Below are 24,385 nucleotides of genomic sequence, written 5' to 3' on the forward strand. Positions count from 1 at the left end.
CTGCTAGGTCCCGGAAGGATGAAACTGACAATTCTGCCCACTGATTGTGTAATCATGCCTCCCTGCCTGCGATACTACAACCCTGGACATGGCTCTTTGCACAACTGGCCCACTTGGCAAGAACCCTGGCAGTGTTAAAGGGGAAGTTAAGGCTAAAATCAAAATTTCACCAGTTGTAGTCTTCGGGGTGCTGAGTCGAATGGTCTTGGTCCGAGAAAGCTGAGACGCTCCCTTCCTACTTGAATCCCAATCGAACTCGCGCACTTCCACCGAAACTGGGTGACTGCGCCCTACTAGATGGGGATTTGTATGCAAAATGTCACTAAAAGCGCCATTTCGTTCTTATAAAAGCACGGATGACCGCGATTGACCCATATGTTGTAGTAGTCTTTTGGCCGCTGAGTCGACTGGTTTTGGTCCGAAAAGGCTGCGATGCAGCGTTCCTCCTTTATTCCCAATCGAACATGGTTGAAGAAGCGGTCACGTGCTCCTGGGTGCCCAAATCACCTGGTCACCACGCCAGCAGGCGACAACTTTCACACCAAGGTTCAACTCGAGTGACAGGACTGCACCCAAAAAAGGTCAAACAGGCTAGTAAGTTGTACCCTGCGGCACAGTGGCCAGGTGACTGGTGTACGCAGGAGCACGTGACCGCTTGTTCAACCATGTTTGATTGGGAATAAAGGAGGAACGCTGCATCGCAGCCTTTTCGGACCAAAACCAGTTGACTCAGCGTCCAAAAGACTACAACAGATGGGCAAATCGCGGTCATCCGTGTTCTTAAAGAACGAAATGGTGCTTTTAGTGACATTTTGCATACAAATCCCCATCTAGTAGGGCGCAGTCACCCAGTTTCGGTGGAAGTGCGCGAGTTCGATTTGGGATTCAAGTAGGAAGGGAGCGTCTCAGCTTCCTCGGACCACGACCATTCGACTCAGCACCCCGAAGACTACAAATGGTGAAATTTTGATTTTGGCCTTAACTTTCCCTTTAAAAACTCCAGCCTCAGGTAGAAAGGAATAAAACTGGCATGCTAATGGGACCTGAACCCCTCCACTAGCTAATGACAAGAGTTAGACAGTGATGTTGGAAAACTTGATTTAGTTGTGGATGTGGCAAATAGCATTACAAACAACCACAAGAACTTTGTTCAGGTATTCTCACTGTGTGGCCTGTGTGACACAGTCCATCTGAGGGGGGGGGGGGGGGGGGGGATTCTCTTTCTCTTACTTCAGAACTGAAACCAGTGACCGGCTTGCACTAGGCTTCTTGTGACAATTTGATTCATGCATGCTATACAATCCATACACATGTCTCCTCATGTTCAGGCATGCACTACAGGTGGACACTTACAATGATTATGTAGTCCAGCTGTGCTACTGAAGACCTAAGTGCTATGTACTACTAGGAGGACACTACATGACTGTAGTTGCCACTGACACTGCATGCTGATGTACTATAGTCTATACTGTATTGCACTTGTCTTGCTCACTGCTAAACTGGTCACGTGGGTCTCCCTGGAGAGATTCAAGACAAAAGGCTATTGAACCGCCCAACGGCCAACAGGCAACGCCCCTGAAATCCCCAAACTCTGTGTGGACTTGTTGGGGATACACCCATTCATACTGCAATCATCAATACTGTTTTTCTGTTCACTATAAATGAACAGATGAAACAACAGGTGAAACATGTCCCATAGTTAGAACGTCACAATGCCAATACATGTTCATGAGGAGTAACTAACTTTTACTGAATTTTTTTGCCAAACTCTGTATACTGTAGTCTAGCTGTCTAGCAGGACCACCAGAGACTGTTGTGTAAGGTTACTTCTCTGAAGACCGTGATCGAAGCCAGCAAACAGGCCGTTACTATCAGGGTATGCAGCTGAATACGACCCTGCATCTCGCAACAAGCACAGATGGGAAGCAAGTCAATATCTCATTTCCAGTGCAATCAATAATTATCACACCATTGACCTTGACAAGTATGCTCAAGAAGAGGGGATAGGATTCAGGATACAAGAAACCATAATAGTAATCGCTAAAAAAGTATTCTTTACATAAACACGGCATAGTGTTGCCTAAAAATGATGGCAATTCAGCAGCGGTGTAAATAGAGTACCTCAACATCAAGGTGAGTATACGTAGGACATCTGCCTATTTCATCTTGAGAAAATATCCTTGCCACATAGGAAACCGAGGTCGGACAATTTCAAGAGTAAGTGTCGGTAGCAGTAAAATTCAAAAAGGAAAATGTACCGAGGTGCTGTCCCCGGTGTGTAATAACTGTTTCAGAAATCAAGTGCAAGAGCAGTAACTGTTCCTACTTCTTCTGTCTCACAGCTGCTGACAATCTGCTCGAGCTGCTGCTGCTAGTTGCGCTTGAAGACTTGCTGCTGCTAGAGCCATGGTGGCCAAGCAAGGCACCCAGTCGCCGGCCACCGGACGAACTGCTTTTCGTCGTCGACGACGTTGCGCCCGTACTGGTAGAGCTTGCAGGAGAACTGCGAAGAGGAGAGCTGGTTGTCTTGCTGGCTGGCACCTTCGGCGAGGCCGTCTTTGATGTCGACGGTGCAGAACTCTTCGTCCGCGTAGCAGGAGTCGATGACGAGGAGGTAGCAGAGGCAACAGTTCGCCGCTTATCAGAAACCTGCGGACTTGGAGCTCTGGAGCTACTGGCCGAGGAGGTAGCCATGCCTATTGAGCCACCGGAGCTAGTGCGCTTCGTGGATAAATTCGGGGTCTTCCTCTCAGCGCCGGCACTGGGTAAAGTGCGGGATGAGCCGCCTGTCGGTGTACCTGAACGCAGTCGCGTTGGAGTCGGAGGCTTTCGCTCTGCAGGAGACTTTCCACCTGTCGGTTTGGTGCCTGTTCTGGTTGTGGTTTCAGGTGTTGATTTGCCGGTCGACTTTTTCACCGGAGACTTTGCTCTAGGCTTGGCCGCGACTGTTGCTGCTGCAACAGCCTTGGGAGCTTCCGCCTCCGACGGCTCTATGAAGGAAAACGTATCCAGGAAGTCAAAGCCAGCGATTGCCGTTTGCTCTGGCGTATCAAAGCGGTTGTAGAAGTTCATGTCATGGAACTTGATTATGGTCATGGGTCCACGCAGCGGCTTCTCATTGTCGACGTTTCGCCGGCGAAGGCAGCGCAAATAGTCCTTGGCTTCAGCTAGGCTTGGCACTCGGCCAGGAGATTGAGGTGGGCTGATCTCAGTTCGAGTGCCGCGGCGCGTCACCAAGTTGTCGAGCAGGTTTGCCCGCGCTGAAGCCTCCAACTCCGATTGCACATTCTCTCCACTCGAGACGACAGAAGAGCGCTTGGCTCTAGGGGGCTGATCATGATTCGAGCTACCGACGGTACCGGCTGAGCAAACACGACTACTGATGTTGCTGTTTTCTTCATTGATGGTTGCCGTGGACAGAGACACATTACGGGGCAAGGAGGACGTTTTGGGGTCCAGGGCTTTCTCGTTTCCCGCCATCTTTTGTGCCATGGAAGGCTCAACGTGTGACAAGGGTCTGCCTTTGTTGCCGAGTCGAGACCTTGCCGTGTCGGGCGCCGTGGCTCGTTTCTTCCACATCTCGACAAAGTTGATGTGATCTTCTTCCTCGTCAGAGGAGTCACTCTCGATGAGGCTCCCACGGCTCGGTGGTGATGGAGTTGCTGGTAGTATGTGGTTCTCATTGGCTTGGTTTCGTATCTGTGCAGCGAGAAGACCATCTCTCTTCATGCGCCGTAGCTGGTCTGCAGTGGCAGAGTCGATGGAGCGGTTGGTGCAGCGAGATAGCTGAGCCTCCAGCTTGTTCAATGAAGTGGCTGAGAGGGCCGCCGCTTTACTGCCCATGCCCGGCGGGTGCTGCTGTTGTAAGAGAAGAGCATCGGGTGTTCTGCTCACGCGGCTGAAGGAAGGATAAGATCCCGCTGCTGCCACAGTCACCATTGTGCTCGACGTTGATGAAGAGTGCAGGTCCTGCATACTGGGCGGGCGGCTCTCGCCAGAAGAAGACTGTTCACGGATGACGTCTGTCTTGCTCTGTGCACTGTGGAGAGCACGATGTCGGTGTACATCTCCGATCACCAGATTACTGGTACTCAGCTGAGAGTCGCCATTGCCCCCGCCGGTAGCACTTCTGTTATAGTTTGTAGAGATGCTATAGTCAGATGACGCCAGATCACTGGCACTGCGCACGGCCATGTTGTCCTCTTGGTGGCTCACCTCACCAGACGCTGACCGCCGCAACCCTACACGACGCAGCGGGTGAACGCTACTTCGCAGGGAAGCGCTGCGGGTCGGCAAATGACCAACAGCACGCGGAGCAGCTGGCTCCATATCCAGATTGCTGAGGCTACTGCCCTTTCCAAGGATACCAGCAGCAGTTGTAGCAGCACCACCGCCATTCTGCATAGCAGCAAGTTCGGCTTCATCCACGAGTGAATCGTCTTCACCGGGAACTGACGGCAAAGTCGGCTGCTTGCTTTTGATGCGGCACAGCAGCTTCACAAGCGTCTGGTTCTTGCGTTCCAGAGACACATTGTATTGCTTCTGCTGATCAAACTTTTCCTGCAACTCTCTCTTCTCCTGACACGCTGTTTGGTACTTTGTCAATGTGCTCACAATCTCACCAGTAATTTCGCTAAGCGTCTTGTCGTACTTCTCTTTTCTGGACGATAGCTCTTCTCTCAGCACATTATTCTCCTCCTGTAGCGTATGCAATCCAGTACCACTGCCACACGAATCTAGCGAGTTAGAGGACGATTTACGTGACTTCTCTGTCCCTTCTACTGCGATTTCAGATTGTAGGCTGTATCGCTCCTGTTCCGCCTGGTCTGCTCTCTTGTCGTGTTGTCCTGCTGCAGCGCTGCCGCCATTGGCTTTGTTAGCCACTGTCATATCATCCAAGCGACTCTGGAGGGCAACATTCTCTGCACGCAGCTGCTCTACTTGCTTCTGCTTGGGTATCATCTGGCGCAGCTGTGTCTGGATTCCCTCGAAATTACGCTGCAGCTCGTGAAAACGGATTGTGCATCGCTCGTTTTCCAGCTTCAGCTCGCGACATCGAGTTTCAGCATGCTGGCGAGTTCGTCGCTCGTGCTCCAGCTGCTGTCGTAGCGTTGACACGGATGTGGCGGACGTCGAAGACGTTGCACTTACCAGCTCTGCGCCCGACATTCTCCTCTGGAAGATGCCGTGACAAGCGGAAAGCTCTGCTTTACAGTTTACACGAACTAACTTCTGGTGTACGGTTGTCTCGCGATCAACAATAATAATTCTACATTCCAAATCTCAAGGGCTAGCGAACTGGAGTGCATGGACACACGCTGCGCAGCGACGCAGATCCGGCACTAGTGCACTGTCTGTGCAATCCTATCTGCTGCTCACCTCTACAGACTGGGAAAACCTGAGACTGAGTTAGTAGTTTGTCGGTGGCTCGTACTGAAACTGGTAAGCTCAGTTCTTGTATTTTACAAAATGATTTTACTCGGAGCCTGCATACAAGGAGCCCAGTGTAGGCCTATACTATAGGCTGGTATAGGATCAGGGCGTCCTCATTACTTCGGCCCTGTGATGTAGGTCTGGTGGGAGAGCGGTTGGAACTCCTTGGCAGGGATGGACGGGCTAGACTGAAGGCACGAAAGACGAGTGACGCTCCAGACTCAGAGCACCCGCCATCGACATCGTCCCATTTTTTGTACTTGTGCGATCCCTGAAGTAAAAGTCTTTGCTCAAGTACCGGTCCATGCATGCAGCAAAACGACCACGTCTGTGCATGACTAGTCTAGTCGACTGCATGCAGTAGGCACGTTTGGTCCATCCAGCAACCCCAACGCTGCCCATGGCCCAGACTACCAGAGCCCACGCATATCATGCATCCATGGACAGACGAGTCACAACCTGGTACAGACTCATACTGAGTCATACTGGCACGAACCAGGGAGTAGTACTAGTACCCCCTGCGGCCCGCGGGCCCTGGTACGAACGCGTCTTTACATCCCCCCCGCCCCCCCCCCCCGACCCAGTGAAGCTCTGCGAAGTTGTAATATTACACCGCAACCAGCCAGCTAGCGAGGTCGCCTTGGTGGCTTTGCTGCTCACATGCACCATGTGCACACCAACCATGCCAACGTCGTTGAACTGAGTCTGTTACGTTTGCTTGAGTCGAGAGCTAGAGATCGAGAGTCGTTTCGTTCCTTTCTTGCTCAAATCTATTTTACTTCCTCATCCGGAGCTACAAACATGGTTGTGTTGAAGGGCATTCCACGCATTCTCTCTCCCCAGCTGCTCTCCGTGCTGGCCAGGATGGGTCACGGAGATGAAATCGGTGGGTGAATTTCTGACCTGTTGTTAGCTGTGCTATTTTGAATGTCCCACTCATGTCAAAATCTATACACACACATACACACACACACGCACGCACACACACACACACACACACACACACACACACACACACACACACACACACACACACACACACGAGTTATAAGAGGTAAAAAAGAATCACGAGCAGTTGGAGTTATGGCTGGGAAATCTCCAACTTTCTCTTTCAGTCATTCTCATAAGTTTTATCATCCCATAGGATGTTGGAAAGCATTCAGACCTTGGACATTCTCTTTGTTTCAGAATGTACTACATGTACATAAAGTTTAATTGCAAATGCTTTGCCCAATCATTGCTATCCACGTGGAGCTCAGGGCCTGGAGCAAACGTGCTCTGATTTAAATCATGTCCAATAGCATTATTGTTATTACATGTATTATCATTTTCATATTTGCGCTGAAGGGAACCAGTGTATGCTGAAAGGTTTAAAGGCGAGAGGCGAGATAGCAGGGAGGCAACCATAATTTGGTACTAGCACACTATAACATGGAGAGAAACAACCTACCAGTGTACGTGCATGGTTATGCTACGGACAGTGGGGAAGACTGACACTACAATTGTTGTATTCGCTGTGGATAGACAGTTCAAAATGGTATGCGGCAGAGTCGAGAGATATGGAAATAAAATAATCAGTGACTGGTTCTACTAAATGGGAGTAAACATGACAAACGTCTACAAAACTTCCATCGCTCCTCGAGGAGAAAATTTGAACGCGATAAGTGCAGTGCGTGAATCCAGTAGCACCATGACTGAACAGACTTTCTCAAAGTTGATGAAGACTTCGCCAACTCTTGCTGCACACTGTCGGTAGACACATTCGGTATGTAGATATCATATCCATGGCCTTCGGTGCTACAGACAGCCCAAAGCCCATCCTTCTATCACATAGGACTGGCCTTGCCACACAATGGTTTGATAGCAGTGCAACTTGGGCACCACACGTGAATCCTGAGGTAGACCTTGCTGATGTCCAGTAGGCAGTAGCCGTCAGCATCACCAATGTGCATTGTCAGAAGTCCTGGGTTGCATTAGGTAAATAATAAAGCCATGGACATGGCCCGTTGAAGCTGTCTTTACTCCTTTTCTGACTTTTAGTACTGTGCGTGCGTGTGTACGCGTGTGTGCGTGTACGTGTGTGTGCATGTGTGTGTGTGCGTGTGCGCCTGGAATGTATACAATGTACGATGTGTTGCCAGTGCTGGCTGATGCCAATTTCCCCACGGCTTCTGTGTGCCAGAGTGGACCAGAGATGGTTCGCGCTGATGGTTAGTTGGTTGGTTCATGTTACATGACTACATGACTGTACTTAACATGTTTTCGATTTCGACAGCATGTTACATGGCGAGGACGCACACACACAGTGCTCCTGACTACAACCACATTAAACCCAGTTATATACCATGACTGTACTTGTATGTTACGGTGACAGATCATGGCATACGCAAAGACAACACGTGCGACAATCAGTACACGTATCCGAACAGGGAATTGTATAAAATGCAGGGTGCCTATACACTGAGTGCTGTTACCATAGCCGTATGCTACGCATCAATGCAGAGAACCTGCATGACTGTCATAGAAAACAAAGTGCATTGATGCAAAGATGCATAGAAAATGTCCGTATAGCGGAATCAATGTTGAAGTCACAACTTTACAACTGTATGCACTGGATCTGTTGCCAAAGTGCAAGTGTATGTACTATGAAATCTTTCTTACTTGTACCTTATCTCTTGCCAGGCACAGCTCATTGTTGGGTATGAGCTGGCTACCCTGTCAATTTGGTTGTTCAATACTGTCACTGGCATATTTATATTCTATTATTTATGGAACTCTGCTGTCTCTACTTCCGAACCGAATCAATGTGGGGTAGAACTTCCTGCTAACATGCTTTTCTGGAGTCTCTTGTATGGGCAGGAATACCTTCATAGTTAGCATACTAATCAGGCTTCCTTGACATTCTGAAAATAATCTGCTTTAGAATGACAGGGTAGCTGGACTAGCTTGCAAAGCATGTGACACTTCAGGGAGCTCTGTGCTCCCGGTTTGGGACGGTAGTATGTGCACATGTGGCTCAACTGCAATGCCTTCGTCGGTGTTTCCCTTTCTTTTCTCTAGGCCATGACATTCCAGCCATTTTGAAAGCAGTCCTGCAGCTCTTGCCCCTCGATGCGTACGTCCCAAAGCCGGTGAGTTATGTGTAACCCGCAGGTTTGAGCCTTGATCGCCATGCGAATGTCAGCCAAGATAGCATAGTACTGAAGTATCTTGATGTGCAAAGTGCTAAGTTGTTTACTCCGTACTGCCGTCAGTTTTCATCCTGTCCTGCGTTGCACCCGTGTCATGTTGTAGGCGGCCGTGATGGCTGTTGTACCATCCGATGTGGAGAAAGGCCTGAAGACGCCAGTCTGGGACACGTACAGAACTTTGCTGAACGAGGCCGAGGGAAAGAAGGTTAGTGACGGGAGAGCACTGATGATCTTGCAATGCCATCTCCATCCCCCTTACCCTTCTGAACATTTCTGTGGTAATAAAGCTTATGTCACTCATTTCTGCAATGCAATGAGTCATGATACAACTCTACCAGAACTGTCCGTGCCCAGTCTAATGAGAAGTTGTGAGTACGAGTGACCCAGATTTCCAGGTGTGTGAGTACTTCATGATGATGAAAGGAAACCAAAGAACAGAACGGTTCAAAAACCTACAGTAGAATTTAGTGTGTTTGTCAAACAGATCAGTGCACCTTTCTAAAAGTGTCATGCTAGGTGATTTCGTGTTGTGTTACTGTGAAATGTGCGAAGGTCACGGTAATACTTGATTTTTAGACTGCTGGAATGATCCTGTATGCGTCTCTCTCTCTCTCTCTCTCTCTCTCTCTCTCTCTCTCTCTCTCTCTCTCTCTCTCTCTCTCTCTCTCTCTCTCTCTCTCTCTCTCTCTCTCTCTCTCTCTCTCTCTCTCTCTCTCTCTCTCTGTCTCTCTGTGTCTCTGTGTGTCTCTGTGTGTGTGTGTGCTCCGAGCTCCGAACTCTTCTTTCTTCGTAGTGAGTTTAGGGCCACGGGCTGGCTCCTGGCTTCTGCCAGGGCCAGCCCTGGTGAGTAGAAAACACTTAGTGACGCGGTGTTAGACAAGGCAGTCTTCATCTTGCTGCCGCGGAGGAGGAAAATTCAGCGTTGACGACATGGCCACTTCGGATGTGACCACTCGCGCTGACCCTCTTTCGCCTGGGTGTAGAGGTCTTGCAAACCCTCGCCCAGAGTCTTTTCACTCGCGTGCACCAGCGGCTCGAAAGGTTGTTCTGTCTCTGGGAACGTGGAACGTCAGGACTCTTGTCGACACTGACGGAAATTTGAATACGGCGTCCAAAGCAAAAAAATCAAGGAAAGTTTGTTCGAATATTCGCGAGGAGAGAAAAATTGACCTTGTGTGTCGTCAGCTCGAAAAGTATGGAATGGACATCGTTGGCCTCCAGGAGACGCTTTGGTTTGGCTCTCATCAATATACTGTCGGAGATTGCTTAGTTTTGACAAGTGGTCGTCCAACACCGACTGGGGATGAGCCTGCTCGTCGTGGTGAAGGGGTTGCTGTCGTTTTGCGAGGCAGATGCAGGGAGGCATTTGAACGCGGAGGCTCTCGCTGGACGGCGGTATAACCCGTGGGAATGCGCCGTCACGTCGGTCGTCGGGTCCTGGTGCCGCTTCCCGGAGACAGCGCTAATCCAAGAGCTGCCCCGTATGGGGCCACTTAGCCAGTCATGGCAGTGGAGAAGAAGGAAGGAAGAAGGTGTGTGTGTGTGTGTGTCTCTCTCTCTCTCTCTGTCTCTGTCTCTCTCTCTCTCTCTCTCTCTCTCTCTCTCTCTCTCTCTCTCTCTCTCTCTCTCTCTCTCTCTCTCTCTCTCTCTCTCTCTCTCTCTCTCTCTTGGGATCTGGATCTCTTTATTTTCCGCTCTGTCACAGGTGGAGTTGGAGGAGGTTGAGCGTTTTGCTTTCTATGACAGAGCAAAGGCAGCCTTTGCAGTTGTGCACACTGGGTGAGTGTGTAGGTGACTGGAGTTTCTTTGTTAGATTCTGCCAAGCTCGTGTCTCGTTCTACATGCCTTTTATGCTCATAGTAATGTCTGTTCTTGACTGAAATTATTTAGTCGTCATGTTGTAGTACGTTATTTAGTGTACGTCGTGTGTACGTCATGTTGGTGCATGCGCGTGTTGCTGTGGTGTGAGAAGCAGTCTTCGTCTCGAGTTCATCATGTCTAGTTGTGTTTCCGTCGTCTTGTCACAAATATACATGTAGTCTTCTGAATGTAGTTATCGTCGTCCCTTTGTATAAGTGTGGAGATGGCACGGGACTGGGAGCAGGAGAAGAAAAGGCAGTTACAACACTCAGTCCCAGTATATCCTGCTCTTGACTATATATTCGCAAATGTCCAAAGGATCTCTACAGTCCATTTCAAAAATATAGACGCATGGTATTTTTGAAATATTTTTAATTTGGCTGGAGCTTTTTGAGAATTTTTTCGGGATAATGCTCAGGTCCTTCCTGCAATTACTCTCATATAGATTTTTAAGCGATCGGATAGGAAACGCCCAATTTCGAAATTTTTATGCACAAAGTGATCACAGATTTTATGTGGTATAGATGCTGGCCTAACGGTTTTTTGAAATCACGCGTCTATATTTTTGAAACGTACTGTAACATGTTTGTGAGCTCCAACAAAGCCGGCCTTTTGCAATTACATGTACTGCATTCACTGAAGTTGAAAGAACACCCATCTATATGGACCGGCTTTGGTGCGCCATGGGGTAGTACTCGTTTTAGACTGATTTGACTGCAGGTTCATTGATGGTGGTGTTCGTGCTGCTGCGGTTGCTGCTGTTGTTCTTACAGAGAAACTGCTCTGTATGGCAACATCATCTTGAAGAAAGGTGTCTTGTAGACTATCATCATCCTGCTCCCTCGCCGTCCATGTTCTGTTGACCTTGTGCCCGGGCAGTCTGTAGGTATGTGAGCAAGCCTTTCGACGCGCACGGCCCTGCTTACAGCTTTCCTTCTTGTCTATTTTCACAATTGTCTCAATTTTAAGTTTTTCCGCTATTACTTCAGGCGGTCCCATGGCTTGTGCCCATTTATCTGCACTTTGAATCGATTGTTGTTGTTAGCATCCTGCTGAGACGGCAATGCCTTCACTAGGGTGAGTAGATCCTACCATTGTTTTGTAGTACAACTTGAAGTGCTTGTGCTAACTGGCTTTAATACTTGCACTGTTACTGTCGTATTTATAGCTTATCTCCTGGTGAGATGGATGTGAACTTCTATAATTATTCATTTACGAGTACAGGTCCTCCCTCGTTAGTAGATAATCTCTGGGCCATCGAAAAAGTTATCTTATAACGAGACTTATCTTGTAGCAGGACTTGCAGCTAAAGGTGAAATAGGCACTACTTCGTACTTACCGGGGCTACCCTCGATACAACATAAATTATCGATGCTTCAACTCGTTATAAGATAATTGAAAATCTCCAACATAACTCTTCCTTGGATGCAAAGGATCATCCATATTCACGAATACATAGATGTAATACGTTTCGTCTTTCTGCTTTAACCTAAGTGTTTGGCCTTGATCCTGCATGGTCAATATTATCTTATACTGAGGGTTTGGCACTCCAGGGACCTGGGCAAAGGGTCGTTATAACGAATTTTATGTACTAACGGATTATGTTGTAACCGGACCTGTAAACAGTTGTATAGACCACGTTTCGCCAGGGGATTTCAGATTTCTATTTACTAATCGAATCGAAAGGAAAAAAAGAGCTGACGACAAGAAGTCTCACGGAAGGTGCAAAGCAAACTACAGTCCAGAAATGCAAATAAAACAAAAACGCGCCTTTGTATACCCGTCCGGAGTTTGCTGAATATGTTTGCGCAACATTTTAGGTTTCCCGCGAAAAGCAGACCGTTTGCATGGTAACTTTTACAGGAACGCAACAAAAATGGGATTTTCTATGTAGTGTGCAAGGGGCCTAACGGGGTTTATGTACTAACCGGACTCGTTATAATGAGAGAGGACCTGTATTTGTCGGTTGTCATCAAACTCAACTCGAGCCGAATCTTTAAGACGGAAAGTTAGCCTAATGAAATTAGGGGTCGTCGCAAAAGTTTTTTGTCGTCCCTGAAACGAACATGATTCAGGGGGGGGGGGGGGGTGCGAGCCAAAATCGCAAGTCGACTGACACTGTACATATGACATGTACATGCATGCCATTTTCGTCGTCCGGCATAACACGCTGTGTTCGTTTCAGAGGGAGGGGAGGGGGTCCGAGTATGAAATGAACGATGTTCGTTTCAGGGACGACAGAACACTTTTGCGACGACCGGCCAGAGCTGATGCCCCGCGTGTGGGTACAGTGGCGTGTATTGCACGGTCTTGGACCAGAGAGTCGGCAACGCCAGGGCTTGTACCACGTGCACTCTGTGTGTACTCTCTTTGTATTGATCATAGTTCCAGCATCTGTGAGCAGTAGGATAACAAATGCCTTCACTGTGACCGTAGCAACCCACACAGAGTACAGTTGCACGCCATTGTTATCCACATTATGTTTACTGTGACGGATCAACACAGATTGGTCAACGGCTAAACCATCGACATCAGCCTACTCAGAGTTTATTCATTGTCTGGTCACTCTACTCAGCCACAATGGAGTCGACCGGTTGTGTTCTGAGTTATTTTTTTTTTGTCTTCTCTAGCTTCTCAGTACAGTGTGGCTGGTCATGTAGGCTTGCATGCTTGCCAAAAGTTGCATTCCACTGGTCTGCATCTGCTATGCATACATATGCTGTCCCCTTGGAAAAACGCGATTCCGCGGCCGCGGCAAATTTCGCAGAAGTTGCCATCATCCGCGGAGATCACGGAATCCAAACTTTTGCCCGCGGAATCTGAATTTTTTAGGGTAAATTACTAAAATTACTACTCAGAAAGCAGCAGAAAAACTACTTTGCGATCTGTTTGAGCACATTTCTCTTGCCAGTTCAGGTCTCTCCAAGATTCTTCACTCTTATTCAGTTCGTGACTGCAAAGGATAGTATGAAAAGTGCTCCTTCATGCGACTAGTTGTCATATCCTCTCCGAGGAGGGTGAAAAACTTGCAGAAAGTGCCGCAGATTTTTGATTTTACAGCAGAAAATGCCGCAGAAAACCCCTCTTTTCCCCCGCGGAATTTGCCGCAGAATTTTGAATTCTTGGCCGCGTTTTTTCAAAGGGACAGCATATGTACGTGTACTCGTATGACTCCACACTACTACTTGCACTACTAGTGCCGGGTGACCTGGGTGGTACAGTGAAACCTGTCTAAGACGACCGCTCAAGGGACCCTCAAAACGTGGTCTCTGTCAGGGGCGGATCCAGAGATCTCTACAGGGGGGTTCCGGTTGAGCCAAAATTGAACAGCCAAAATATTATAGAATCAGATTGTTTTGAAGTTGTGCGGTTGACACTTGTAAAATTACGACAATCCGATTGTGTTAGTGGGAATCGCATGCTTTTAAAACACACTACGGACATAATAATTATTATCACATTTTTCCATCATCGACCACACCACAACTGCGCTCTCCAGCCGTCCTCGACACATTGCCACAGCACACCACCATCGCTGGAGACTGAGTCGGAGCGCAGTTGTGGTGTGGTGGACGATTGAAAACCTGTATACAGGGCCAAATCGTCAGGCGAAATTACTGGTCAGTCGGCGACACGCATTTTTCACAAAAATTTGCGTTTCACCTCCTGGGAGAGTATGCGTGTACTCGAGTCTCATCCTGTGCACTTTTTTTCTTCTTTTTTTCAGCTCCAGTATAGCTGTATTTTTCATTGCAAAGCCGTCCTCGATTGTTGTGTTCGTTGTTCAAACGAAGTGGACATTCAATCATGAAGGCAGAGGACATAGGAGCCTGATTGGAGTTTCTCGTGGCATAGGACGGCCACACAGAGACACTTTGGGATTTTCTGAATATAAAATACCGTACGCACGATGCTGAGATCAATTTGTGCGATATCAAATTGTTTGTGATCTACCACATCGAGCAGAACGGGATCCAAACACAAGCTTACCGACGGTTAGGCTGCCGACCTGACTGGACAAATGATCCCTGGCTTCACCAGACGCCAGAAGTCGGACACCATGTCCTTTTCCGCGACGTCCATCTCCAAAAAGAACTCCATCTTCGTCGTGAAAAGGCTTGAAATACTCAATATTCAACCGAGATTCGCGGACTCGCGCTTTCTCGGATCGATTAATTTCCTCTTGGAACAGTTGCAGGGCAGCTTCCCGCCACTGTTTCAACAGGCGATGGCTCCAAAGCATGCCTGGAACAAGCCATATCGAGGTTGCAAGCCACCCCTCACGGCTGTTACATAGATCACAAAATCGGACATTCAAAATGGCGTCATTTTTTTGAAACTTTTTGAATTTTTGAACGCGACGGCCCCCAGAGAATAGCTGAGAATTGCATTTTTCACGTTGGTATCCAGGCTATTTTGGCTCCTATCGTCTCCCATCGACACGGTTTACCATACAACCGCGATTTTCGTCCAGGGGAAGCTTCAAGGAACGCATTAGAGAGGTTGCGCACAACGAAAATTCGTAGCGCCGTAACGAATATTTTTAACGAAAAAAGCTAACGAATATTCGTAAACCGTGAGGTTGCGCACAACGCGTGAACGTTTTCGTAGTGGGTCGACGCGGCAGCCGCGCGGGTACGAAGAGTCAAGATAGGGAGTTGTAAAATATCAGTATTTTAGTACTCCAGGTAACGAAAAATATTTTCGTAGATTTGCTCTGTTTCGGTCACATTTGGACGGATCTTCGGAGCAACTTTCGTTACTCGAACCCGGACGGTCGAAATCTAACGAATTTTCGTTGTGCGCAACCTCTCTATTGATGCCTTTTGGATCGTCTTTCCCAAGAGGCGACAGGTTTCTGTCGCCACGTCGCCTCCACGTCCTTTGTTCTTTCGATTCCCAAAACTGCTCTACTTTCATTGCTGCCTACATCCCGGCGCCGAGTTTTCGCAGCTGCTTGCTGTGTTTTTGGTGGCCCTAGAGACCTTCTATAGCTCGAAAATCGCGCTCTTGTCCCAGATCGCGCAAAGGAAGTCTCGATCGCGCATCGACATTTTAGCCTTGTTTGTTGCTTTCTGCTCTGCGATGGAGCACCACTCGAGTATTCTTGAATCCGTGTGTCGCATTGGTGGCCAAAAACTTGCCAGTGCTAGTCACAAAACTCCATATCCGGTGAAGAATTATGTTGAAGAGATCGCCAAAGTTTTTAAAATTGATGTTTCCAAAGATTCCCCTGACGTGCATCCCCAGTACATGTGCTCACTTTGTCAATTTGCTATTGCACGTTCAATGAGAGATGACACATATAAGTATTGTAGTGGGGGCTGCAATGGTCCAGTTACATGGCAACCACATACGAGATCTAACTGTGCCGTATGTAAGAGTGATGCTGTACGAGCCAAGGGCGGCCGTCCACCGAAACGGAAAGCCGTCAGTGAACTGCGTGGCCAAGCGGCAAAACGACAGACACCAACGGCATCAACATCAGCTGAACTGCCAGAAGGCAGTCCTAGCTCTCAGCAAAGACGCACCAGCAGCAGTAGCAGCGGTGACACCAACACAATAGCACACACCACTGATAGTCAAACATCCGCAGTTACTTTGGACGAGATTTCGGCGCACGCAGCGCCTATGTATCGGGCTGAAGCAGCATTAGAGAAAGAGCGGTTTATTGACAGTGGAGCTGTGCAGGAATGCATGATATGTTTGCAAGTGGTAAATGGAGCAGTTCAAGCCAAATGCTGTGAAAATATATTCTGCTCAACATGCGTGCACACGTGGATGAAGAGTCACAATACATGTCCAGTATGCAGACAGCCAATGGCACTGGCGACACTGCAAAAGCCATGCAAGCTAGTGTGCAATATGGTTAGCAAGTGGGGTGTACATTGTGACTTCCATGAACCAGCATTGTCGGGTTGCCCAGCAACCGTTCGCCTCCATGAATTACGAGGTCATGTCACATCATGTCCGTTCAATCCATCCACATCCTCAGGAACGCCCATTCGTACTGCAACCAAAGCTGCAACAGTGGAGGAGATCTTAGCAGCGTCACCATCAAAGCTACGGGGCGATGTGAGTGACAGACTGACCTGTCACCTTGTGTCCGCCAAAGCAGAAGATGGGAGGCTGGAAGTGAAAACCAGCAGCCAAGGAAGACCGCAAGTTTTCATGCGAACAACAGTTGGCAGCAAGCAGCCGGAGGAGGCATCAGCCAGGACGCTGAAACGACGGTCACTGGAAATGGAGCGCATCACAGAGACAGTTTGCACCACAGCAGATGCAACACGGCATGGCGTTGCTGGACTTGGCGCTACCAGCATCAAACCACCTTCAGGCACTGCCCTTGCCATCAAGGCCGATCTAAGCCTTCCTTGGGCGCAACTCCGGAAGCTGCGCAGATGGCTCCGCTCCTTCGGAGTTCAGCTTGAATCGGAGAGAAGCATTCGCTCATTCATAGCCACCACCTTGCCGAAATACACAGTGAAGCAGCTCCCCTTTGTCAAGCGGACTGGCGAGTTGTCACTTGCTGCAGCTGTCTACTTTCCAAACCTAACCGACATCATTATCCACTACCTCGACATACTTGACAGCGGCAGTAAGCTGACATGGCATGATGGCGCCATCCCAGAAACGGAGATATGGGTCAAGCTGGGCGGTGACCATGGTAAGACAACATTTAAATTCGTGATGCAAATCGCCAACACCATGCATCCAAACTCACTCGCCAACACTGTGCCAATCTGCGTGTTTGCAGAGAAGGACTTGCCGGCAAACCTGGAAACTGCACTCTCAATGTATCGGAACCAAATTGCAGAGCTACAGGGCCAGAAATGGAAAGGCAAGACCATTGTGCCTTATCTGTTTGGTGATTACGAGTACCAAACCATGAACTACGGCTTGTCGGGTTCCAGTGGCGTAAGGCCTTGCCTCCATTGCTTGTGCACGAAGAAAGACATGCAGGTCCCACCAGCGAACCGCGACGTACAGTATGGAGCACGGTCCTTAGAGAAGATGGCGGAGGACTATGCACAGTTTACTAGCGCAGGTGCTCTGCTGTCAAAGGCAAAGCTGTATAACAACACCATCCGACCAGTCCTATTGCCAGTGCCCGTTGCGAGCGCCATTATTCCAGTGCTGCACCTAGACCTCGGTGTATTCCCGTGGATCTTTGATGTATTCACACGCGAGGTCCGTCTTCTGGACATGCAGCTTGCAGAACAATGCGACGCTGAAGAGCAAGACAGTGGACGGTTTAGAGCCTTGTCAACTGCAAATTGCAAGTTGTCTGGCTGCAAAACAGCGTTCTCGGAAGCAACAGCGAAAGCCACCGCTCTGGAGAATCATCTGCACTTCATCGTCTTGTTTGGCCAGCAACAGGGCATGGCGATAGAAGCACTCGCAGGCGTGCTACAACGGGAGGTTGAGCAAGCACAGGCCGACACAGAGCAGTGTAGCTCGCAGCTGAAGATTGCTGAAGACGAACTGGCCAAGTTGCGCCGCAGCAAGGATGTTCTCGGCCCGTGCGAAGCGTCCATAGAGCCAGTACTGCAGAAGAACATTATCCATCGGCAGGCCTATCACGGCGGTGCTTTCGTAGGGAACCATATCCACCGTGCCCTCAAGCCCGCCGTGATCACAGCTATCACTGAGGCCCCAGCAATTGTCATTGGAGATCGGTGCCCAGCTCTGCGGAATGACGCTCAAGTAGTCAGTGAGCGGTACAAGTCCCTGTTCAGCCAGTACGCAGCGTGCAGATCTTCCTTCAGCCATTGCAACAAATGTGGAGAGGAAGAACTGCAGCAATTGGAGCTCTCCATTGCCTCGTTCTTACAGAAATGTCGGAGCGAGGTGGTGGAGAGAGGCTTAGGTCACATCACTCCAAAGCTGCACCTCCTTGAGGAACACACTGTGCCGCTGATGCGGAGAGTGCACGTCGGGCTTGGTCTACTGTCGGAACAGGGCGCGGAAGGAATTCACGCCGAGTTCAACCTGCTCGAGAAGAGATACGGTTCCATTCCCGGCGAGCTTGAGCGCCTGCATGCTGTTGCAGAACAACACCTCGTATGCACCCTGCCAGACGTTGCAGATCAACGGCCCAAAGTTCGATCGAGGCAGCGGACTGCTCCATCGCAGGCAGATCAACCAGCCAGTCCGCCATAACACTGACTACACGCAAAGCCAGAGAGGTAAGGTCTAACTGTTCACTTCTACTTCCTCCAATAATAATTCTTCTTCTTGATGTTTTCGACAGCAAGACTTCTGTTCTTACTTCCTTGTCGTTTCAAAAAATATTTGGGTTTAGACCGACTTTACCGAAAGAAAGTACAAAATCCGGCGAAATTATATAATTCTATACATTTTGTACTAAGTCGAAAGGATTTCAGTAAATCCGCAGCGATTTCAAACTTTTCGCCGCCATCTTGTTAGATGTCCACTGCGTAACAGCCGTGCCCTCTCAGCAAAAAATCCGAAGAAATTCGAAATTTCAATGGTGGAAGATATACTATGAAGAGAAATTCAAAAAGTATGTTTCGCGGAGCGATCGCTCAACCTACGTCATTCAAACTTTGCAGGATGGTTCAGACGTACATGCTAGGCATGGAACCACAGGCGATGATGCCATAGCTGACACACAGAGTAACAGACACCGCAGATTCGTGTGCACAGATACTAAATTAGTGGACGTCGTCATCTTCTTCTCGCTGATCTCGAATGTACTATGACGTGCTATTTCGCCTGACGTGCTGCTGCTTACCCTACATTGTATATTATTTTTAGTACGGACACATAATCATAGTATACATGTATGCAATCGACTGACACATAGGTTCAGTGAGGGCTTGAAGACCCTTTCAACTTCTTGTAAAGATTGAATATGCAAGTCATGGGTACGTTGAGAGCCAGGAATGCCGAAATGACAACTAAGTTACTTTCCTTGTCCATTTGTACTTTCGGAAATTTTTGGCATTTTTACGATGCGAAATGCTCTATAGTCACAGGACAAGAGCATCGTCTTCACTTCAGTGACAGAAACAACAACAGCGAAACAGTATCGACGGGGTATAATCCTGCCAATGTCATCTAAAACACATCGCTGGCGCAGCACTCCGTTCCTGCGGAGGAACAACTAGTCACTACTGCATGCTGCAGCAGGTAGAGATTACTGACTTTGCTTGGATGTCGGAGCCCTCATCTTCTGAGGAGCTTGAACTCTACGTGTACGGTTCGAAGTTCGTTGAAGAGTGTCAGTACTCGAAACATCCTTTCTCTTCTGCAAAAAACTTGTCCAAGGAATACTGACCACACCACACCCGTCCTGAGGAGCAGTGAATGACAGCGCCAATGGAGGTAAGTTTGGATCGTTTCGAAAGATCAAAAAGGAAACAACCACCCAATGTTGTCTACAGACAGTGTCCGTTTGTAAATCACGGACGTGAACACCAGTACAGACTACTATCCGTACAGCATCGATCTACCGCACGCGCATGCAGTGCACTGACTGACAGTCTGTGCTCCTTGACTCAGTGACTGCACTGACTGTGATCGGACGGACGTCCTTTTGTGCACACATGATATTTTTCGATTCTCAGCCGCACACTTTGCAAAATTTAGGGGGTTCCATGGAACCCCCGGAACCCCCCCTGGATCCGCCACTGTCTGTTACCAGGTGGTCTCCTTATCCAGGGTCATTTGACTGGAAATAGCATCCCTTGGTCCTGGTTTCAGTGGTTTATTAGTATTAGGACAGGTGGTCGCCTTGACAGGTTTTACTGTGTACTCATATGTACATGTACGTGTATGTAGACTTGAAAGGAGCGGAACAACAAATTGCCCCTATTGGAGATCTGTATGATAATTATTGTAACAGCTGAATGCCACACTCTGCTCCGTGTTCCGTGCCCTGCCACGCGTTTGCACCCCGCACTGATGTACATTATATGCGAGCCTTATTTATTTATTTATTTCTGCACCTCGTGGCATGTCAAGACAGCCAATTGAATTGAGGAGAGGGTGCGACCAACCACGGAAGAAGAGAAAAAAAGAAAATGAAGAGCACGTACACAAAGTGGGAAGGGATTAGCAACTTAAAAAGCAATGGGATGCTCAGCGAGCTATGCAGCGGAAGTGGTGACTGTGACTTTGTTTACTGGGAGATACTGAAGTGTTGCTTGCTTGATAGTTTTGACTGTGACAAGTCCCAGTCTTGCGACCGTCCGTGAGCCAAAGACGGTCCGAACCGGGGTTGACCCCATAGTCCGGATGGTCGCCGGAAAGACCGGGACTCTGCCAGCCGGTTTATGGTTGCAGTCAGCGGTCAGGAGCACTGCTGTGCGTCCTCTGCCATGCCTTGTACCATGCTACAGTAAAACCAAGAGTACATGAAAGTACTCTTGGTAAAACCTGTCAAGGCGACCACCTGTCCTAAAGGACCTAATACATGTAGACCACTGAAACCAGGACCAAGGGATGCTATTTCCAATGATCCTGGATAAGGAGACCACCTGGTAACAGAGACCACGTTTTGAAGGTCCCTTGAGCAGTCGCCTCACTAGACTGTACGAGGTCATTTGCTATTTTTGGACACTCAAATTAAATAGCACCCCATTATGTTGGTTTGTAAGATAAATTAAATTTCTTTCTTGCTTTTGTACTGGCACACTTATGCTTTACCACCACCACACACACCTGAAGGCATAGAGGTGAAGCATGCGGCCACAACTTGACCTGATCGAAGGTGTCTTTTTCTACTGCTTTTTCAATGCGAGCAATTATTGGACAACTAAATTAAATAGCATCTAGCAGCAGTCTGCAATGGTGTGAACAAGTAAAACTTGCACAGGACATGAAATGGGGTAAGGCTAGGCTATGAGACCGGCTGATATGAGTTCTAATGACAGGCCGTTCATAGCAAGCTTTTCAAGGCTTTTCAATGTGACACACAATTTAAAGGGTCTCTCAAGGGTTTTCATGGACGTCATATTCAAGACCAGAGGAGAGCACTCCAGTGTGGCCCATCTCCTTCTCATATTTCGCAAAGAGTGGAGGGCTAGCGCCGTAACTAGCCGCTGCGTCCTTCTTGGTTAGGAAGTGTTCACTGGTGCCAGGTGAGTGGAACGCTCGCACTGCTAAAAGAGATTTCTCCTGACCAGAACCCCTCCACAAACGCACCGGTTGAGAAGGCGAGGAGACTCTTCCAGGCGGATTCGAGCTGGAAGACGTAGTCCCTGGAGTTGATGGAAGGGATACAACATCCCCCATGTCGACTCTCTCCGTTATGCGACGTAGAGTCAACGGAATCCTCAATCATTTATTATTTAATCGAAATTTTCAAAATTACTCATTACATTACCTAAGAATAATGAAGAAAACGCCCAGAAAGAAACGGCCTTCACCGCTAAAAATTGGCACGAAGAAACTTGAGGACCACACGAAGACACTCTTGTCAAAGATTTGTCCACCAAGGAAAGGACAACGACTCAGGAGGACTCTACTTCCGTATTTAACTGATTTGTCCAAAAATTGCGACATGTCCAAAAATTGCGAATCACCTCGTACATGTCAAAAACACTATGCTCCTGAGAGTAACCAATAGCAACGGGCTAGTTCAAACGTTCGCCAAACGTTTTTCGTGAATCAATCATTTTTTTAACGTTGCGATCCTGTTTTCTGTCGAAATAATTAATTGGTCACTCAGCTGATCGTGTCCTTGCTCCTCTCCGACTCCGGTCACGGTGGAATGTAATAGTGGCTAGCTGCTGCTGGGTAGTCTGTGATTGTCCTGTTGTTCTGGTAAATGATCCCATCACCGCAGTCGCCGACCATCCGCACTGGCTGCAAGACTCGACCATCACTGTGATCGGTGCGGGCCGCGGGGTAGCAGTACAATCTGAATCATGTCCGTACTACAGCACTCTGACTCGGACTCAACCTACTCTGCAGTGACTGATCTCTGTGTTTTCTGCAACAAGAAGCTAGTGAGAGGACGCATGCTGTCATGCCTTCACAATATCTGTCTGACGTGTGTACGTGAGGAGATTGGAGGGAGCAACCATATCACTTGCCCACGTTGTGGCACTTTGACGAAAGCACCCAAATCCGGATTTTCCCAATTGCTGGCATTGCCTAATGCGTACGTCATCCCCGCGGGGCGTGATTCCAGTACATGCACTTCCAGCGTTGAGACTGCAATGTGTGATGAATGTGTGGATGCCGAGGAGGCCAAGAAAGTGTGCGTGGACTGTGGCCTTATGTACTGTGATCTGCATGCACACTCGCATCAGAAGAGCAGGGGCACACACAGCCACACGCTGCGAGACATCGGTGACCAGCTTGCCATCGCCGCCACCGAGTCAGCAGCACAGCCTGCGGCAAGAGCGGATACCGGGAGTGCAGTGCTGCAATGCTCCGCTTGTCCGTTGCACGGCTCGCGACAGCTGGACATGTACTGCGAGGAATGCGCAGAACTCTCCTGCAAGAAGTGCGTGCAGCGATGCGCACACTCGGAACACAAGGAGAGGGTCGTTTTGGCCAGTGAAGCGGCCGGAAAATTGCGACAAAAGGTGAAGCAAATGCGACAGTTTGCATGCGTGAGAAGTGACAGTGGCCGCGAGGAAGCTAGTAGTCAACAGCGTGTGCCGGATGAGAGGGTTAGATTACAGTCCAGCCTAGCAGCTGTGAAAGATTCAATCAAAACTTTAAACAGGAGAGTGGAGCTGGTGTCAGAAGACGTGAACCAGGTGTTTGATGCAGCCATTGAAGCTGCCAAGAAACGCCAGCAATCACTTCTAGAAGACCTTGACAAGGATCACTGGGCGAAGCAGAAAGTTCTTGAAGAGCAGCAGCAACAGCTTGAGCGTGCTCTTGAGCTGGGCGAGCAGATGGATATGTTGCTTGAGCGCCGTGTGAGTGACTTGGATTTCCTGCGCATGTCCGCATGGATGGAAGACTGGCACAAAGACATTGCTTCATGCCTTGAGCGGAACTCAGAGCCGGCGGTAAGTGGTCATGTTGTGTTCAAGAAAAGCAATGCCGCAGAGCTGCAAGTACTGGCATCGAAAGTTGGCATCATTCAGGACATAGCTGTGGACGTTAGCAAGAGCTCCGTGTCCTGCCTTCCCAGGATCAATTCGCCGACAGATCTTGATGTGATGATAACAGCAACAACCGTGGACGGTGATTCGATTTCTGCTGGCATTGCAAATGACATAGGTCTCTGCGTGTCGTTGAGAGCCGACGAGGGAGAGGCTGCAAAGTGCGAAATCGTGCAAGGAGCATCACCGGGCAAGCTGAAAGCTAGCCTGAAGAGCCCAGCACCGGGAATGTATCATGTCTCAGTGACAATGGGCCACAGGCATCTTCAAGGCAGTCCGATGACAGTTGAAGTGACAGAGCGTGCCCCTGCTTTCGACCCCGGTCAGCGAGGCCCCTACATGGAGTTGTCGAATGAGAACAGAACTGTTCGGTTATCACAACATTCTAATCACCAGTGCATATGCAGTGCCGACACTGCAACCCAGGGCATGCTATTCTTCAAAGTACGGCTGGATACACTGTATATTGTTGAGGCTTATACCGCTACATACGTGGCAGTGTCCTGTAACGATCCCCCGAGTCTAAGTGTTGGCGATAACACCCGTGCGTATGGCTGGCGAGTGAATGGTGAAGGTGCTGGATTTGGTGGTGGGAAAAGTCCAGCAGTGGAAAGTGGGGATGTTGTGACTGTGTTGTTGAATTGTGATGAGTCAACAGTGACATTTACATTGGAACGCACTGGTCACAGGCAGGTTTTTGACAACATTCAAGCCGGCAAGTACTACCTCTACATCTACATGTATGATGGTCATAGCAATAGATACCCGCAAATGACTCTGTGCTGATTCGTTGTCGCAAGGGACTCT

The 24,385-nt window shown here is 48.8% G+C and overlaps 3 protein-coding genes across 3 annotated transcripts; 2 read left to right on the plus strand and 1 right to left on the minus strand.

Annotated features, from left to right (window-relative positions):
• Positions 1–1,917: 1,917 nt before the first annotated feature.
• Positions 1,918–5,704, minus strand: LOC135831062 (pneumococcal serine-rich repeat protein-like). Its single transcript, XM_065343313.1, has one exon. It carries the CDS (start codon positions 5,167–5,169, stop codon positions 2,323–2,325), a length of 2,847 nt encoding a protein of 948 aa, XP_065199385.1. The 5' UTR covers positions 5,170–5,704; the 3' UTR covers positions 1,918–2,322.
• Positions 5,705–6,123: 419 nt separating this feature from the next.
• LOC135831063 (fucose mutarotase-like) lies at positions 6,124–11,693 on the plus strand. Its single transcript, XM_065343314.1, has 6 exons — positions 6,124–6,319; positions 7,575–7,643; positions 8,494–8,564; positions 8,728–8,829; positions 10,330–10,403; positions 11,258–11,693. Exons 1-6 carry the CDS (start codon positions 6,235–6,237, stop codon positions 11,304–11,306), a joined length of 450 nt encoding a protein of 149 aa, XP_065199386.1. The 5' UTR covers positions 6,124–6,234; the 3' UTR covers positions 11,307–11,693.
• Positions 11,694–22,381: 10,688 nt separating this feature from the next.
• LOC135805581 (E3 ubiquitin-protein ligase TRIM45-like) lies at positions 22,382–24,364 on the plus strand. The gene has a single exon (XM_065319643.1). The coding sequence runs from the start codon at positions 22,382–22,384 to the stop codon at positions 24,362–24,364; it is 1,983 nt and encodes a 660-aa protein (XP_065175715.1).
• Positions 24,365–24,385: the final 21 nt, after the last annotated feature.

The sequence above is a fragment of the Sycon ciliatum genome, chromosome 1, assembly GCF_964019385.1.
Source record: "Sycon ciliatum chromosome 1, ocSycCili1.1, whole genome shotgun sequence".
NCBI classification, from domain to species: Eukaryota; Metazoa; Porifera; class Calcarea; order Leucosolenida; family Sycettidae; genus Sycon; species Sycon ciliatum.